General features: G+C 44.0%; 1 protein-coding gene across 1 annotated transcript in view; it reads left to right on the top strand.

Moving 5' to 3' along the window:
• Positions 1 to 15,567, top strand: part of GUCY2F (guanylate cyclase 2F, retinal) — a 98,027-nt gene that overhangs the window by 73,943 nt on the left and 8,517 nt on the right. Inside the window, 6 exon segments of the mRNA XM_060086421.1 lie at positions 944 to 1,093; positions 4,531 to 4,679; positions 6,939 to 7,102; positions 7,902 to 8,094; positions 11,310 to 11,484; positions 15,008 to 15,106. Coding sequence (XP_059942404.1) covers positions 944 to 1,093; positions 4,531 to 4,679; positions 6,939 to 7,102; positions 7,902 to 8,094; positions 11,310 to 11,484; positions 15,008 to 15,106 — 930 coding nt within the window.

Genomic DNA, 15,567 nt, shown 5'->3' on the forward strand with positions numbered 1-15,567 from the left:
AAGCATTCCCTCCAACTTTTGACTACTCAATTTATATTATTAACTGGTATTTCTTTATATATTGCTTAAGGGGCCCTTGCCCCAAATTTCTGAGTCTCTGCCATAACTCTCTGAAAGCAGAGATAATATATTTTTTTCCCTGTTTGGGTCTGAAATGCAGCAGAGCACACAGTGGGTGCTCAATATTGGCTTTTAGTAGATTCATTTCCTTACACTATATAGTGGCCCTCATCACTATCTCTGTTGTATTACAGTTAGGGGTACACATGTGTGTCTTGCCCACTGGTCTGTGAACTCTGCAAGGGCAAAGGCAAGGTCTAATTCATCTCTGGCACTGCCCCTGTCCCTAGCACAGTGCCTGGTACATAGTAAATCCTCAATAAATATTTACAGAACTGAGTTGAAGGAATTGCTGCACTCTTTTGCTCTGCAAGGAACAGAGGAGACTTGGGGTTCCTCTAATCCTCTTAGATAAGACCTGGAGAAAGCAACTTGTGACTCCTCGAGCCCCAGCATAGTCAAATTATCAGACACATATAGATCTCAGCACACAGCAGATCCATGGCAACCAGTCGGGCAGTGCACTCGCCTTTCCCTGGAAGCCTGCCAACTGCTACTTGCAGGCTCAAGAGAGCAAGAAAGTCAGCACCAGATAGTTTTTTTATTTTGAGCTTCTCTGCCCTTCCCCACACCTCCGCTGTGTCTGCCTGCATGGTCCTGGTGTGGGGAAAGTAGTATGCTTTCTCTGAGAGTAATTCCTTAGATTCATAAATTCAGACTCCAGTGGGAGGTGGGGGGGGGAGCGCGGAGGCACTAGCATGCCAGTCTGTCTTAATAAAAATATAAAGCAGTCAATGAAACAGCACCCTTGGAGCCCTGGAGGGCATTGCAAATGCTGTCAGTTAATCCGCCCTGTATTCATTACACAATGCTTTCTTTTCAGAGTTGCTGTGGATGGCCCCTGAACTGTTGAGAGCCCCGAGGGGCAGCAGGCTACGTTCTTTTGCAGGAGACGTCTATAGCTTTGCCATCATCATGCAAGAAGTGATGGTCCGGGGCACCCCATTCTGCATGATGGATCTGCCTGCCAAAGGTAAGCGGGAGGTGAGAAAAGGGTACCAGGAGCCCACCATGACCCAGATCATCAGGCCAACACAGGCTGCTGCGATTTGCCAGAAGAGGGAACACGATTCCGTGTTTGTGCTAACTGCCCGCTGGTCTGCAAGCAGCCCTTGTTGTGTGCAGGTGGGACTTGGAGCCAGACAGCTTTAGGAATTTGGAAGAAATAACCCTCACCCAAGAAGCTGGTCCTTTTCCAAACTGTGACATAAGCCAAGGGCCTACAGGACTTATGTTAGTCCTTTTTTTAGCAGCCCCCTACTACTCCTTTGAGACACCCCCTGCCAGACATTTCAGTGCCCCCTCAGTGAAGTTCCTGGATGTCAAAAGTCCTCCCATTCTTTCCCTGTGACACACCATAGTCTTTCATCCTTATCTCCCATCAGAATCTTCAGCTACCAGGCAAAATTTGAGGGGAAGCAGGATATTTATGTATTCTAAAAGTATGAAATCACTAGATATTTACTAATTACAAATGGAAAAAGTGTAAGTTTATTAGTGGAGGATCCTGCAGACACCACCTTAACCAAGTGATCAAGGTACATCAACATCATGTACCCCTGCCATGATGCACTGAGAAGGGCTCAATACCACCCTCATGGTATTCTTGCCCCAAAATGCATAACCTCAATCTAACCATGAGAAAACATCAGACACACCCCAGCTGAGAGGCATTCTGAAAAATAACTGGCCAGTACTCATCAAAAGTGTCAGAGTCCTGAAAGACAGGGATGGAATGAGGAACCATCACAGATTGGAGGAGACTGAGACATAACAATTAAGTACGATATGGGATCTTGAATTGGATTGTGAAACAGAAAAAGGACATTAGGGGGAAATTGATGAAATTCAAATAGAGACTTTAGGTTAGTAATAGTATTGTACCAATATTAACTTCCTTTGTACTGCAGTTTTATAAGTTGCTAACATTCAGGGACATCCCTGGTGGTCCAGTGGTTAAGACTCCGTGCTTCCACTGCAGGGGGGCGTGGGTTCAGTCCCTGGTCGGGGAATTAAGATCCCACGTGCTGCATGGCATGGCCAAAAAAGAAAAAAAATAATAAGTTGCTAACATTAGGGGGAAACCGAGTGAAGGATATATAGGCAATTATTGTACTATTTTTACAACTTTTCTGGAAGTCTAAATTTGTTTCAAAATAAAAGATTTAAAAACGGCAAAATCAAACCAAACCAAACCTAAAATACTTAGTTGTCTCTTGCCCTACTCGGAGTTTTAGTTCACTCCTCTACTTAGAACCACCCCCCCCCCCAACAGTTCCTCATCACAAGTTAAATGAACCCCAGTCTCCTCACATGAGGTACAAGGCTCTTCACAATCTGGTCCCTAGCCACCTCTCTAGGCTTATCTTCTGTCACTCCCCATACTCCAGCTAAGCCACGTGACTGGCTGTGCCCTGAAATCACCACCTCCCACCTCTGTGCCTCTACATGTGTTGCCCCTACCTTCTCCCCACCTTGCCTCATCCAACTCATGTCACCTCCACTGGGAAACCTTCTCTGACCTTTTCAGTGTGGGTCAGGTGTCCCCTCTGTGTTCTCCTGTGCATATATCTGCTAGAGCACTTATATTGCTGGTCATTGTTTATCCTCCCAATTGAACCATGAGCTCCTCGAGGACATAAATCATGCTGGGCCTAAGCAGAGAGGTGACCTATTTCACTCGTTGGTGTTCTCAGAAAGGGACTCCCTCTACCAGAGAGTTGGATGGGGCGGTTGCCCTCCAAGGGGTCGACGTCCATGGAATCTATTGCACTGGGGACAGGGTGAGAGATGTGATGGAGAAACCATTACTGGTATGGGCCAACCTAGGTTAACAGAGCAGAAGGTGTGGTGTCACAAGGAGCTGAGAAGTCAGAGGCAACAACTGAAATTCTTTCATGGAGGCAAGGGGACACTTATAATGGTATAAAGCAGTACAGTTGGAGTGTTATAGCCAAGGCAGGGGTGGGAAAGACACACTGGTGGTGCAAGCAAGGTTTGGTTCATGATGAGGATGTTAAAGTCAAGGGTATGGAGAGGGGACTAGGGATAAGAAATGAGCTGAAGCAACTATACACCAGTAAAAATTAATAAATAATAAAGCTATTCTGAGAAATGTGGAACATTAAATTTGAAAATGGAAGCTCCAACTTCCATGTGCAGTAAAATCTTTCTTCAACCAAAAAAAAAAAAAAAAAAAAGAAAGAAAGAAAGAAAGAAATAAGCCGAAGAGATAGTCGGGGCTTGGATTTTATCCTGTGGGTAATAAAAATCCATGAAGGGATTTTAAGCAAAAAAGTGACACGGCCAAATCCATGTTTTCAGAATGCTTTGTTGAAGGCGAGGCTGGAAGCAGAGAGACCATGCAAAGTGCTCAGCCCATAGTCTTATACACAGTTAATGTTCCACTGAAAGTGGGGTTCAAGTACCAGCAGCCAGAAGGATCCCAATGAGGCCCTGAACTATTTACTGGAGTTTTTTTTTTTAATTTATTTTTTATTTATTTATTTTTGGCTGTGTTGGGTCTTCATTACTGTGCGCGGGCTTTCTCTAGTTGCGGCGAGTGGGGGCTACTCTTCGTTGCGGTGTATGGGCTTCTCATTGCGGTGGCTTCTCTTGTTGCGGAGCACGGGCTCTAGGCACACGGGCTTCAGTAGTTGTGGCACGTGGGCTTAGTTGCTCTGCGGAATGTGGGATCTTCCCGGACCAGGGATCGAACCCATGTGCCCTGTGTTGGCAGGTGGATTCTTAACCACTGCACCACCAGGGAAGTCCCTTTACTGGAGTTCTTAATTCCCTTACCTTAGGGGCCAGGCAGGACCCATAGCCTGGAACTGGGCTGTGCCTGGGCCTTCAGTGGGGGCTAATTGGGTCTACCGTAGAGATTGAGAGGCTTAGATGATTTGGGGGTGGGTGAAAGGAGCCAGATCATTGAAACAGTGGATAAACAACAAAGTCCTAATATATAGCACAGGGAACTATATTAAATATCCTGTATTAAACCATAATTAAAAAGAATATGAAAAAGAATATATATGTGTATATATATACACACATATACACATATATATATAAACTGAATCATTTTGCAGTACACCAGAAATTAACGCATTGTAAATCAACTATACTTCAATGAAAACATAAATAATATCTAGCAGAAGCAGAATAAAGCGGTGCTTAAATGATACCAATAGCTCAATTGATTAGTTTCTCAGTCCTTCCTCAGTTGATTGATGTAGGCTTTGTTCAGATACAAATTATATTCAGGCCACCTAAGGAGAAAGCAAAAGACATTGCCTTTTTATAATTTCTCCTGACTAACCCTATTCTTGGCTAAAACTCAATTATCTTCGCCAAATCTTGGTGCTTTCCCCACAATCTGTAGACCTCTTTCTTCTTGCTTCTGGCCAGAAATCATAGAAAGACTTAAGAAGCCTCCTCCTGTCTACAGACCAGTGGTTCCTGCTGAGCACGCCCCTCCAGGATGTCTCCAGCTGATGAAGCAGTGCTGGGCTGAGGCTGCAGAACAGCGACCAACTTTCGATGAAATATTTAACCAGGTAAGGACTCCGTGAATCTTAACACTCACAGCCCAGAAGCCATAGTGAAACCAGCCTACCTAAAATGAACTCCTTGGGTTGTCATCATACTGTGGAACCTCTTGCAAGAGAAAAAGGCATTCGTCTTGGGGAAGAAGCATGGAATTGGCTATTTGAAGGCCTTTGGTGCTGGAGCATCCCCAGCACATCCTCCAAGGGCACAAGGATAGGTTTTTGTGCTCTTTATCTGAACCTCTGTTCCAGACCATCCACAATCCGATCTAACTAACCTTTCAAAGATGGAGTTGAACCACTAGGCACTTGCAAGACAATGGCATTGAGACCATTAGAAGATGGAATAGATGTATCCTGAAGTAGATGGGGATCCTCTTAGAGCACCCTTTGCTTTGGAAATTCCAGAGAACTCTGATTAGTATCCCATTTAAATGAAGCCAGATTGTTTTTGGAGGGTCAGGGAAAATATGGGGTGTTTGAAATGGTGTTCCAGATGGAAGGAAGTACAAATGTGGAGTACAAAAGCAGGGGATTCCTTAGGTTTCTAGGGAATGACTTGAGGCAATGGAGTGCACGAAAAGTGATAAGCTCTCTCCTTAAGATACTGAGTTTCTAAAGAGGTTGACGCTTTCCCTAGAGTTGGGGATTAAAAGGGGAAAATGGGGAGCAGACAGAGAGAGCCCTGCTAAGGGAGCCCTGCTAGGGTGTGGTTCCTCTTTTGGAGCATGCTGTTGAGGGATTTGTTCAAACTACAGGATACCGAAGCTGAGGGTGCTCTCTGGGAGTGCTATGTCAGCTCTGGCAGAGAGGCTTTTGAGCCTGGCTAGGGTACAGCACTGAGATGCTTTGTGAATGGCAGGTATCTGAGGCGGAAAAAAGAAAGACTTGGATTGAAAGCCTGAGGGGCCCTGAATATGAAGTCATCCGTGTCCCCAGGTAACAATGCCTCCATTAGCCCGGCTGAGTTTTTTGAGGACACTCAAACAGGTATTCAATAGTATGGAAAAGGCAAAGGACCATGAAGGTCAAATTTCTGAAAACTTACCATGAGGCAGGAGAAAAAGCATTTGCCCTGGTGTTGATGCTAGAGATGTTATTTCAGAAGGCAGCAGAGAAGCCGGTGATAGATAGAAGGAGTGCACATCATACGACCTTCAAACAAGATTGCTTGGAGCTGCCCTCACTGAAATGCTTCAGTGGAAGTTTGGACTGTCTGAAAGACAAGGGTAGCCTCCCAACTCCCTGCAGCTAATAAAACTGAAATGGGAAGAGGAAGAGAGGGAGGCTCCCTGGGTTAGGCAATGGTGGGGGGCAAAGCATCTGAGCTGGCTACTGTAGGACCTTGGTGGACACGTAGATGTGGACCAGGCTCAGAAGAAAACTCCTAGTGTTAGCCTTGGGGCATTGAGTGCTACATAGAGCACGTGTGGCTCAGCTGTATAAAAGGGTTCATTGGGACAGATTCCTAGGCATGTTCTGAGCAAAATTACCACCAGTCTTCCCTTGTTGTCAGCCCAGCATTTTGTATGGTGAATACAGCAAAAAGGAGGGGTTACTTCCTCGTGATTCCAACGCTATGCCAAGCTCCTTGTCTCTGTAAATGAACAGGGTCCCAGGAGGGCTTATTGAAAATCTGTGGCATGCAGCCACCTCTAAAGGACCAGGGACAAGACCAGTTGAATTTTTACATGACCCTGACTGACATGAAGGCCAAGTGCTAGGAGATACCATTATTCTTGGACCCCATGGTAAGAAATAAGGGTAGATCTTACCATGTCGGTCTTGGGTCATATTTAAGAGGTCAAAGAACCTCCCACTGTCCAAGAACTGGCAACATGGTAGCATTAGAAGATAAGGATGATTTTATAGGTTGATGATCTAGAAGAGTAAAAGAGTACTCCCTGCCCTCTTCCCCTGACCCCACTCACAACTGGCCTGAGCTGAAGACCAAATCCTGCTGCCTTTGAAGTGGCTAACTATTCATGTGCTAGCATCTCAGAACTGAAGGATCCTGCCTGGAGAGCACCTTTGCTTAGACTTGAAAGAACCAGAAGGGTAAGGGAAGAACTACTCAGGGGAAAAGAGCCCTGTGAGTGGGCCAGGGTGACAATAAGGGTAGGTAGTGACTTTTCCTATTTATACTTGGGGTCACCTCTCCTGCCTTTTCATTTTAGAGGAAGGGGTTTATGATAAGGGGGTCCTGTTCCATCATCTCTAAGTTTAAGAAGTAAGAATTCCCTGGCTCCTCTTTCTGTTTACTTCCAGTTTAAAACTTTCAATAAAGGGAAGAAGACTAATATTATTGACTCTATGCTTCGGATGCTGGAGCAATATTCTAGCAACCTGGAAGATTTGATCCAGGAGCGGACTGAAGAGCTGGAAATTGAAAAACAGAAAACGGAAAAGCTTCTAACACAGATGCTACCACTGTATGTGTGAACACCTGAGGAGTGTGAATGCTTGTAACAATGTGTTCTATTAAAAATAGAAAAAAATTACCCATCAACTAACTGCTCCCTCCCCCTGTCCTGTACACTCTCTACTCCCAGTAGGTTTGAGTCACACCTTCAAATCAAAGAAGAATTGGAAAGCCAAGGGAGCAGAGCACACTTCCTAATTTTCCACTGCTTGTGGGTCACGCTAGTCATTTAAGTGTTTGATGCCTCGGTTTTTCCATGTGTCACTTCATGACTTTGCCTGGAAGTTGACCAATTAAAAGGAGGCAGATTTTTTAGCTCCTAGAGGAAAGTAGCAGGGTTGTTTTTCTATGTTTTTCCTTCCTTAGGTGAAAGCCTTATGTGTTGCTACAATTTCCAAAATTTCCAAGGCACCTTATCATGTTGTAACATGATCTTCTAGGAGATAATTGGGGAAGCTAGTCTCATGCAAAGGCAGCTGCCTGGGAACATTTCCCCCTCAGGTGGGGTAGAGTTGGGGTGGGGGGGAACTGAGGAAGGATAGAGAGTTGAAAAAAACTCCACAAAGGTACAGATCAGGGCTCTCTGCTCAATGCTGCATTCCAGCACCTGTCACAGTGCCTGGCACGTTGTAAGCACTCAATATCTATTTGTAAAATAGATGAAAGAATGAGTGTTTGCATCCAGGTGACATTTTCTTCCTTATCACTTACTTGGTAATGATTTTTGGAGAAGTTGTGTTCGAGCAGATGTTTTGTGTGGCCTGGAGGGAGACCTGTGTCCTCTGAGGAATAGCTGTGTCTATTTTCAGATCAGTTGCTGAATCCCTCAAAAAGGGCTGCACGGTTGAACCTGAGGGCTTTGACTTGGTCACCTTGTACTTCAGCGACATTGTGGGCTTCACCACCATCTCGGCCATGAGTGAGCCCATCGAGGTGGTGGATCTTCTCAATGACCTGTACACACTCTTTGATGCCATCATTGGCAGTCATGATGTATACAAGGTACGTTACTTAGCAGAGCAGTATATTCCAGAGAGAAATTTTGATATGAGGCTCACCTATGTGTATTCCAAAATGGAAGGAAGGATGCAATTGTATTGAATGCTGTTATTTAGGAATTAAAATGTAAATAGTACACTCCTTCCATTGGTCTCCCATTGGAAATGAAGGTCAAATAGAATGCATAGAATTTCACACTTTCTAAAACAACAATCTCAACCTGGCAAGAGCTTGTCAGTCAGATTTCTTTTTAGCTATTTTCTAGAACTGGGACTAAGAAGAGGTTGGGGCCAAAAAGCATTATTGCACTTCAGTTTCTAAGTACCCACAGTGCAGACACGGAAGGGGATACAGAAAGTACTGGTGCCTGGCCCATAGTTGATGACTATGACAGAGTTCATCCTGGTAAAGTTTGTGTACATCTAATACATGCTGTTAAAACTTGGTTTCCTCCTTTAGGTACCGTTTTTATACAGGAGGGAACTCTGGCATTATACATGGCAAAGAGCTATTGGACCTGAGGCTCTCTGGGATTGCTATAGGGTAACCTAAAGCCCACCTAGTGGTCTGAGGTCTTGGGAAGTGATTAATTGTGAGGTTGCAAGCCACTGCTTCCACTTCCCCCCACCCCTCCAGCCTGTCAATTTCCACTCTTCCTTTCAAAGGTTGCAGAAGATGAGTACAGAACAGATGACTACATTCACTCATTTCGGTGCCATGCTTCTTTACCCTTGATTGTATGTGTTGTCCTGTCTCTAGGCAGAAAATGACTAAAAATCTCATAGCTACATAGGAACATTTCCACGTCTGCAACATAGTTACTTGTTTTATTGATGGAGAAAGATGCCCCAGGCATCCCACACTTTAGACAGCTCCTCTGTCCCAGGAACCCAGGTAGAGCTGGAGAATGAGTAGCTCCATTCATTGGATCCTTCACAGTAGTCTGAAATGTTCCAACTCTCAAATCACACACAGGGCAGTGTGTTTATCTCAGATTAGACAGGGCCCTTTCAGGTCAAGTAGAGAGCCTCGGGGCTAGGCCAAGCTGCCTAAATAGGGCTCAGAAATAGACATCATACCTGTCAATCAGCAGGAGCTGCAAACTAATCAAGAAGCACACATGGAAACCACGGTGGAGGAAAAATCCATGGAATCAGACTACCTGTCTTAACTTGTTGAACTCAAGCAGCCTGAAGAGAAAAACAAATCACTGAAAGCTAATTCAGTTGAAACTAAAATCAAAGATGACTCAGTGCGGGCAGTAACACAGCCACTGGTTTAATCAATCTAGCTGATACTGTTCAGACAATTGTTGGGGGTCTTAGGAATGAGGTTGTTAGGTATTTTGATACTTCATGGCTTCAGTAAGAAGCTAGTGGACTGTTTTCAGGACAGAGTAGGGCTATATAAATCCAAAAATGGAATCTAAGTTTTCAGTCATTTTTAATAAAAGCAACACAGTGCAAAGGAAATAAAAATTGCACCAGCAGCGAGTTACTAAAACCGTTTGTGTTTTCATTTTCCTTACCTGTAAAATTGGAATCACCTCCCCTGGCACTTGACAATCTGAAATGGAAGTAAGAAGGCTGCTGCAAAATTATGAAGTTAGTGATTTGTTTTCAGTTTCAGTTCTCCTACTACCACTCTGTCTCAACCAGACCCCTTTCTATACCTCCTCTTCCCTTTCTGTGTCCTTATGCTGGTTTATACAACCCACAGTTCCCCACAGCAGTCTCACACCAAGGCCAAGTAGTGCCCGTGCTCCCTGCCTTTCTAACTTTCTCATCCATATTCCTGGGGGCTCCTGGATGACTGACTCATTAAAGCTGGAGTGTCAACCACCAGTCAATGATAATGGCCAGCCAGTGAGTTTCTCCCTCCCATATAGTATTTGCATTGTACTGTTGCCTTCCTCTGTGAAGGCAGGCATGCTTATCTGAGAGCAGGGATCCTTTTCTCAAATTGCACCAGGTATAGGAGGCCCTGAATGGAAGCATCCTGAGGTACAAAGTACCATAGGTGCAGAGGATCGCTGTTATTGGCTACATAGGAAGTCATGATGAGGGGCCTATTGTCAATTACGAAATTTCCTCTGGAGCCGAGTCATAGGCACAATCCTTTGACTTGTTTCAAGACACGTCAGTTTGAGGATGATGATGTGGTGATAATGATGGCGGTGGTGCTAATGGCTTGCACTTATTATCCACCAGACAGGTTTTAAGTGCTTTGACATATATTATTTAGTACTTAGAAAATTCTAGGAGGTAGGTGCTGTCATTATCCCTATTTTACAGGTAAGGATACTGAAGCACAGAGAGGTTAAATTACGTGACTAAAGCCACACAGTTTGTAAATGGTGCATCTGGAATTCTAAACGAGGCTGTATGCCTTCAGAATTTCATGCTCTTACCTATGGCAATCTGTGAGTTCAGTTCTTTAGGAGAACATAGATTTTAACTGGATCCAAACTTGTACTAGCAGAGTCTGACAGGCACATTTCATAGAAGTCCCTTCAGCTTACTTATCTTTTGGATTTACCTGAAAAGTTTCACCTTACTAATCACCTGAAAGAGTGAGTACACTTCTGTGGGGAAGACGAGCACAGATTCATTTGCCTTTATTTACAGGTGTCCAGCTCTAACCGCCCCTGCAAAGCAATTGAGGGCTAGTACTGCTGCTCCTTTGAGAGGTAGCAGTAGGACAGGAGGAGGGAGCTGGTGGGAAAAGACTGAGTTCTCACAGCCAAGGAGACTGCAAAACTAACTCCATCATATTAGCGAGGCAAAGCAGAAGGAACAGAATCTTTCACCTCCTTCCTTTCCTTTTCCCTATACTTTCCTTAAGGCTGTTCTAGCTTATTGACCTGAAATCATCTAGAGAAATGCTTGCTGGGAAAGCACCTTCTCCTAGGGTGAATTATTTGGAGCCTGATAATTCTCTAGGGTCAGACAGGAACCTGAGAAGTAACTGCAGAATCTACAGGTATGGGACCTAGACATCAGTATTTTTTTAAGTGAAGCTCCTTAAGTGATTCTAATGTACAAGCAGACCTGTGAAGCACTGACAGCCTCTCTCTGGCTTCCTCACTTTACAAGAACACTTGGCCTCCATCATACCCTTTAAGCTCTGTGAAAACACACACACACACACACACATACACACACACACACACACACATACATTATTTACTTACTAATTCTGTTTCCCCTGATTTCCAGGTAGAGACCATTGGAGATGCTTACATGGTGGCCTCAGGCCTCCCAAAGAGGAATGGCATGAGACATGCAGCCGAGATTGCAAACATGTCCCTAGATATCCTCAGCTCCGTGGGTACCTTCAAGATGCGGCACATGCCAGAGGTGCCAGTCCGGATTCGAATAGGCCTGCACTCAGGTAACAACCAGCAGCTAAAGCAAGAGAAGACATTCCCATGCACCTCAAGGGAAGGCTAGAAATGGGAGGAAGAGGGTAGCTCTCCCCTGGTTGTTGGCAGCTGGATTATCCAGGTGTCTAGTGCTACATCATTCCTTTATGTCTCCCCAAGTTTACTCTCTTCCCAGCACCTGCCCTACCCCAGTGGGCAGCAACCCTTCTTCTAGGTACCAAACCCTTCCAGTCTACCTTTCCTGTTAGAGCCAACAGTTCCATGTTTGACTGTGATACAAGACCAACCTGCACGTGTGGTATTTAGGATAATTCCTTTAATTCGTTAAAATCTCAACTCCTGGAGTATTTTTCTCCCACACGCCTCTTCACTTGCTTGAACATCTTCAGGACTCCCCTTCATTGTACCCTTTCCACCTATCTTCACATTCACAGGTATCTTCACAGGTCTCTCACCTACTAGCCTCTTGCTCCCCTCTTTACTCCCTTCCTCTTTATCTTTGCTTTGTTCTTCCAGGTTCCTTTTCTTCTCCCATCATTTTCATCCCTTTCCTACCAAATTTTGTAGAAGAATGATTGACATTTATCATGTCATTTCTTCACTATCCATTGCCTCTTTAGCCCCTTTGCAATCTGGCTTTAGCCCTACCACTTTTCCCAGTCCTAGTCTGCCCTTATCTCTGCAGCATTTGATATTCTTGACGATTCTCCCTCAATTGGCTTTTATGACCTCCTCCTCACTCTCTGAATTCTTCTTCTCCATTTCATTTACTGGCTCTCTTAGCAATCCCTGCTCTCTAACTTCTCCCACATTTTCTGCAAAGCTCTGAGCTGTGATCCCCTTGCTCTCTGTATGTCCTGACCTCGAATTCATTTCTCAACCCACTCCAACCTGGCTTTCATTTCTACCATTGTCTGATAATCTCTTCTGGCTTTATCTGTCCCTTAAATATTGATATGCCTCAGGGTTCTGTCTTTCATCCACTGTTTCTCTCCCCTTATATGCTCTTCTGGGTCATCTCATCCATGTCTATAGTTTAACTGCCACTCGTGTGCTGATGACTTCCAACTCTACAACTTCAGCACCAGTCTTCTCCCTTAAGCTTCAGCCCTATATATCAGACTTGCTACTGACATTTCCACTTGAATGTTCCACACAGACCTCAGACTAAACAGATCCAAAACAGAATGATTTTCTTCCCACATAAACAGCCTCCTCTTCCTGTACTTATTTTCTATTTCAGTTGGTGTCACCACCATTCACCTAGTTATTCCAGTTAGTCTTGAGAGTCATCCTCCTTGACTCCTCCCTCACCCTGACCTTCACCATTCAACCAATTACTAAGTCTTAAACGTTTTACCTTTTCAGTATTTCTTGATTCTGTCTTTCTCTTCTTGACTCTCACTACTTAAGTCTAGGCCACCAGCATCTCTTGCCTGGATTACTGCAATAGCATCTTCTTGCTTCCACTCTTGCTTCATTCTATCCATCCTTCTCATGGTCATCACCATATCTGTGTTTGCTTGCCTGTCCTTCCATTAGACTGTAAGCTCCTTGATGGCAGGAACCAGATCTTACTCATTTTTGTATCCTGAAGGCTTAGCACATAGCAGGTTTTCAATATTTTTCTTTTAAAGAAAAGCCTTCATCTCCCATTTGTGCTTCAGTTTCACATCAACAACCCCCCTCAGCACATCTCTTCTTGGATGATTCACTATTACCTCAAATTCTGCATATCTAAAGCTTCAAGTCATCTTTTCCCACAAACCAGTGTAAGCTCATAAGCCCATGCCAATTTCCTCATGGTTGTCAATCAGACAGTCAATACTTCTCCTTTGATAATGTCTCTCTTTTATCACTCCTTTTTGCCCTCCGTCCATCATCACCTCCTTTCCAGTACTTACAACTTTGTGCTTGAATTACTGCTATTACACTTAACGGTTTTCCCTGGTTTTACTTTTTCCCCTTTCGATGCGTTCTATACACTGACCTGAGAAAAAAAAAAAGAAAAATGATTTTCATCATGTGATTCCCTGCACAAACTTCTCTAATGATTCAAGGTCTGCCATCTTGTACAACCCAATAGCCAACCTTGTCTCTAGTTTCTCCTTAGGCACCTGAACTAAGCAGACTGCTTTCTCTAAGAGCTTCCCAAAATTCCATGCTTAGTCCCAACCACAAACCTTGCCTTACCTTACCTTCTCCATTGGGCCATTTTTGACTGAACCAGGTTTTAATAAGCAACCCCTCCCCCATTTTCTAAACTATTAGAGCACTTCTGCCTGTGCCATTTATCTTGCCTCAGCCATACATTGTCTTGGGTTGTTGCTTAATTGCTTCCAGTTTGGTAGTCTCTTTTCTTCAATTAGATTATAAACTCCTGGAGAACTGAGACCATGCACTACATTTTTTATTCCCCTTGGTGCCTAGCTCAGGGCTTAATGAATGCTTCTTAATGGGTGAGAAATGAATTAAAATGAGAAACATAATTTTTTTTTTTTTTTTTTTTTGCGGTACACGGGCCTCTCACTGTTGTGGCCTCTCCCGTTGCAGAGCACAGGCTCTGGACGCACAGGCTCAGAGGCCATGGCTCACGGGCCCAGCCGCTCCACGGCATGTGGGATCTTCCCGGACCGGGGCACGAACCCGTGTTCCCTGCATCGGCAGGCGGACTCTCAACCACTGCGCCACCAGGGAAGCCCGAGAAACATAATTTTTATTCTTAAAAATTAATGTTCAGAAATAACTTTTTGAAGCAAAAACACTCACTTAATTATTTTCTTTAATTCAGGAAACAGCAAAAAGATAATGCTGAACACTTTTCACATAGAAACAGAACAGAGACCAGAAAGGTGAAGGTGGAGAAATTTCTAGATCATCTTGAACTAGGTTTTCAGTATGGTTGCTGAGATTTTTTCAAGTAATGTTCACTCTCTGGACACTTAACATGATAGTATTAAAATGCAAGTACAAAACTCATTCTAAGGGCAAATAGAAAATATTCTCAGATTATCTTTATATACTACTCTTCCATGCCTCTAACACAAATGATTGAATGTCAACTCTACTTCTTTTCAGATGTTCCAACTGTCTTAGCAATAATTCTCTTTATAGACACAATTTGGGAGACAGCCCTATGAGATCCCTCCTTCCAACCCTAAGGCACAAGAAAGAGTCACATTTTTTTCCCTTTCAACAAACATGTTTGGATCTTGAATCCCTGCCCGGGCTTTTCTGATTGGGTTTAATGCTTATTTGTCCCTGTTGACAGATATAAGCATCTTGGGTGTAACTGTTACTTGGAACAAAGGTATAAATCAGAAGGGTAATCATTTCTTCATCGTTATAAATTTGCTTTCTGGTAGGGCAAAGAGTTCATTACTCACTGTAAGACTTCCTTCAGATGCCCAGAGCTATTTAGTGGCAACTTTATTCTTTTATGCAGCTACATTCCTTGCCTTGGCAGTGTTCCTCTATTAGCATTGGATGCATACCTGTTGACTATACTCCCAATTGCCTGCTACTCTATAGGGCCGGTTGCTGCTGGAGTGGTGGGCCTCACCATGCCGAGATACTGCTTATTTGGAGACACTGTGAACACAGCTTCTCGGATGGAATCAACAGGGTTACGTGAGTACTTCTAGAGGGATGGATGGGATGGTAACCTCCTGCTACTGACAAAGTGATTCTTCCTCAAGAGAGGAGAAAGAGGGACTTCCCTGGTGGTCCAGTGATTAAGAGTCCACGCTCCCAATGCAGGGGGCCCGGGTTCGATCCCTGGTCAGGGAACTAGATCCCACGTGCCGCAACTAAAGATCCCACGTGCCACAACTAAAGATCCCATGTGCCGCAACTAAAAACCACCCAAGCCACAACTAAGACCCAACACAGCCAAGTAAAAAATAAATAAATAAATATTTTCTTAAAAAAGAGGGGAAAGACAGCAGAGAGATGTTTTAATGTTTCAAAGAAAAATCAAAGATAACTTGAGATGAAGATTTAACACACATTATTTTGGTCTCTAATGGCAAACCAGCAGGGGGTGATGTTGGATTGAACATGATGTTGTTCTAGCCGTGAAGCTGTAGCTA

The sequence above is a fragment of the Mesoplodon densirostris genome, chromosome X, assembly GCF_025265405.1.
Source record: "Mesoplodon densirostris isolate mMesDen1 chromosome X, mMesDen1 primary haplotype, whole genome shotgun sequence".
Classification (NCBI taxonomy): domain Eukaryota; kingdom Metazoa; phylum Chordata; class Mammalia; order Artiodactyla; family Ziphiidae; genus Mesoplodon; species Mesoplodon densirostris.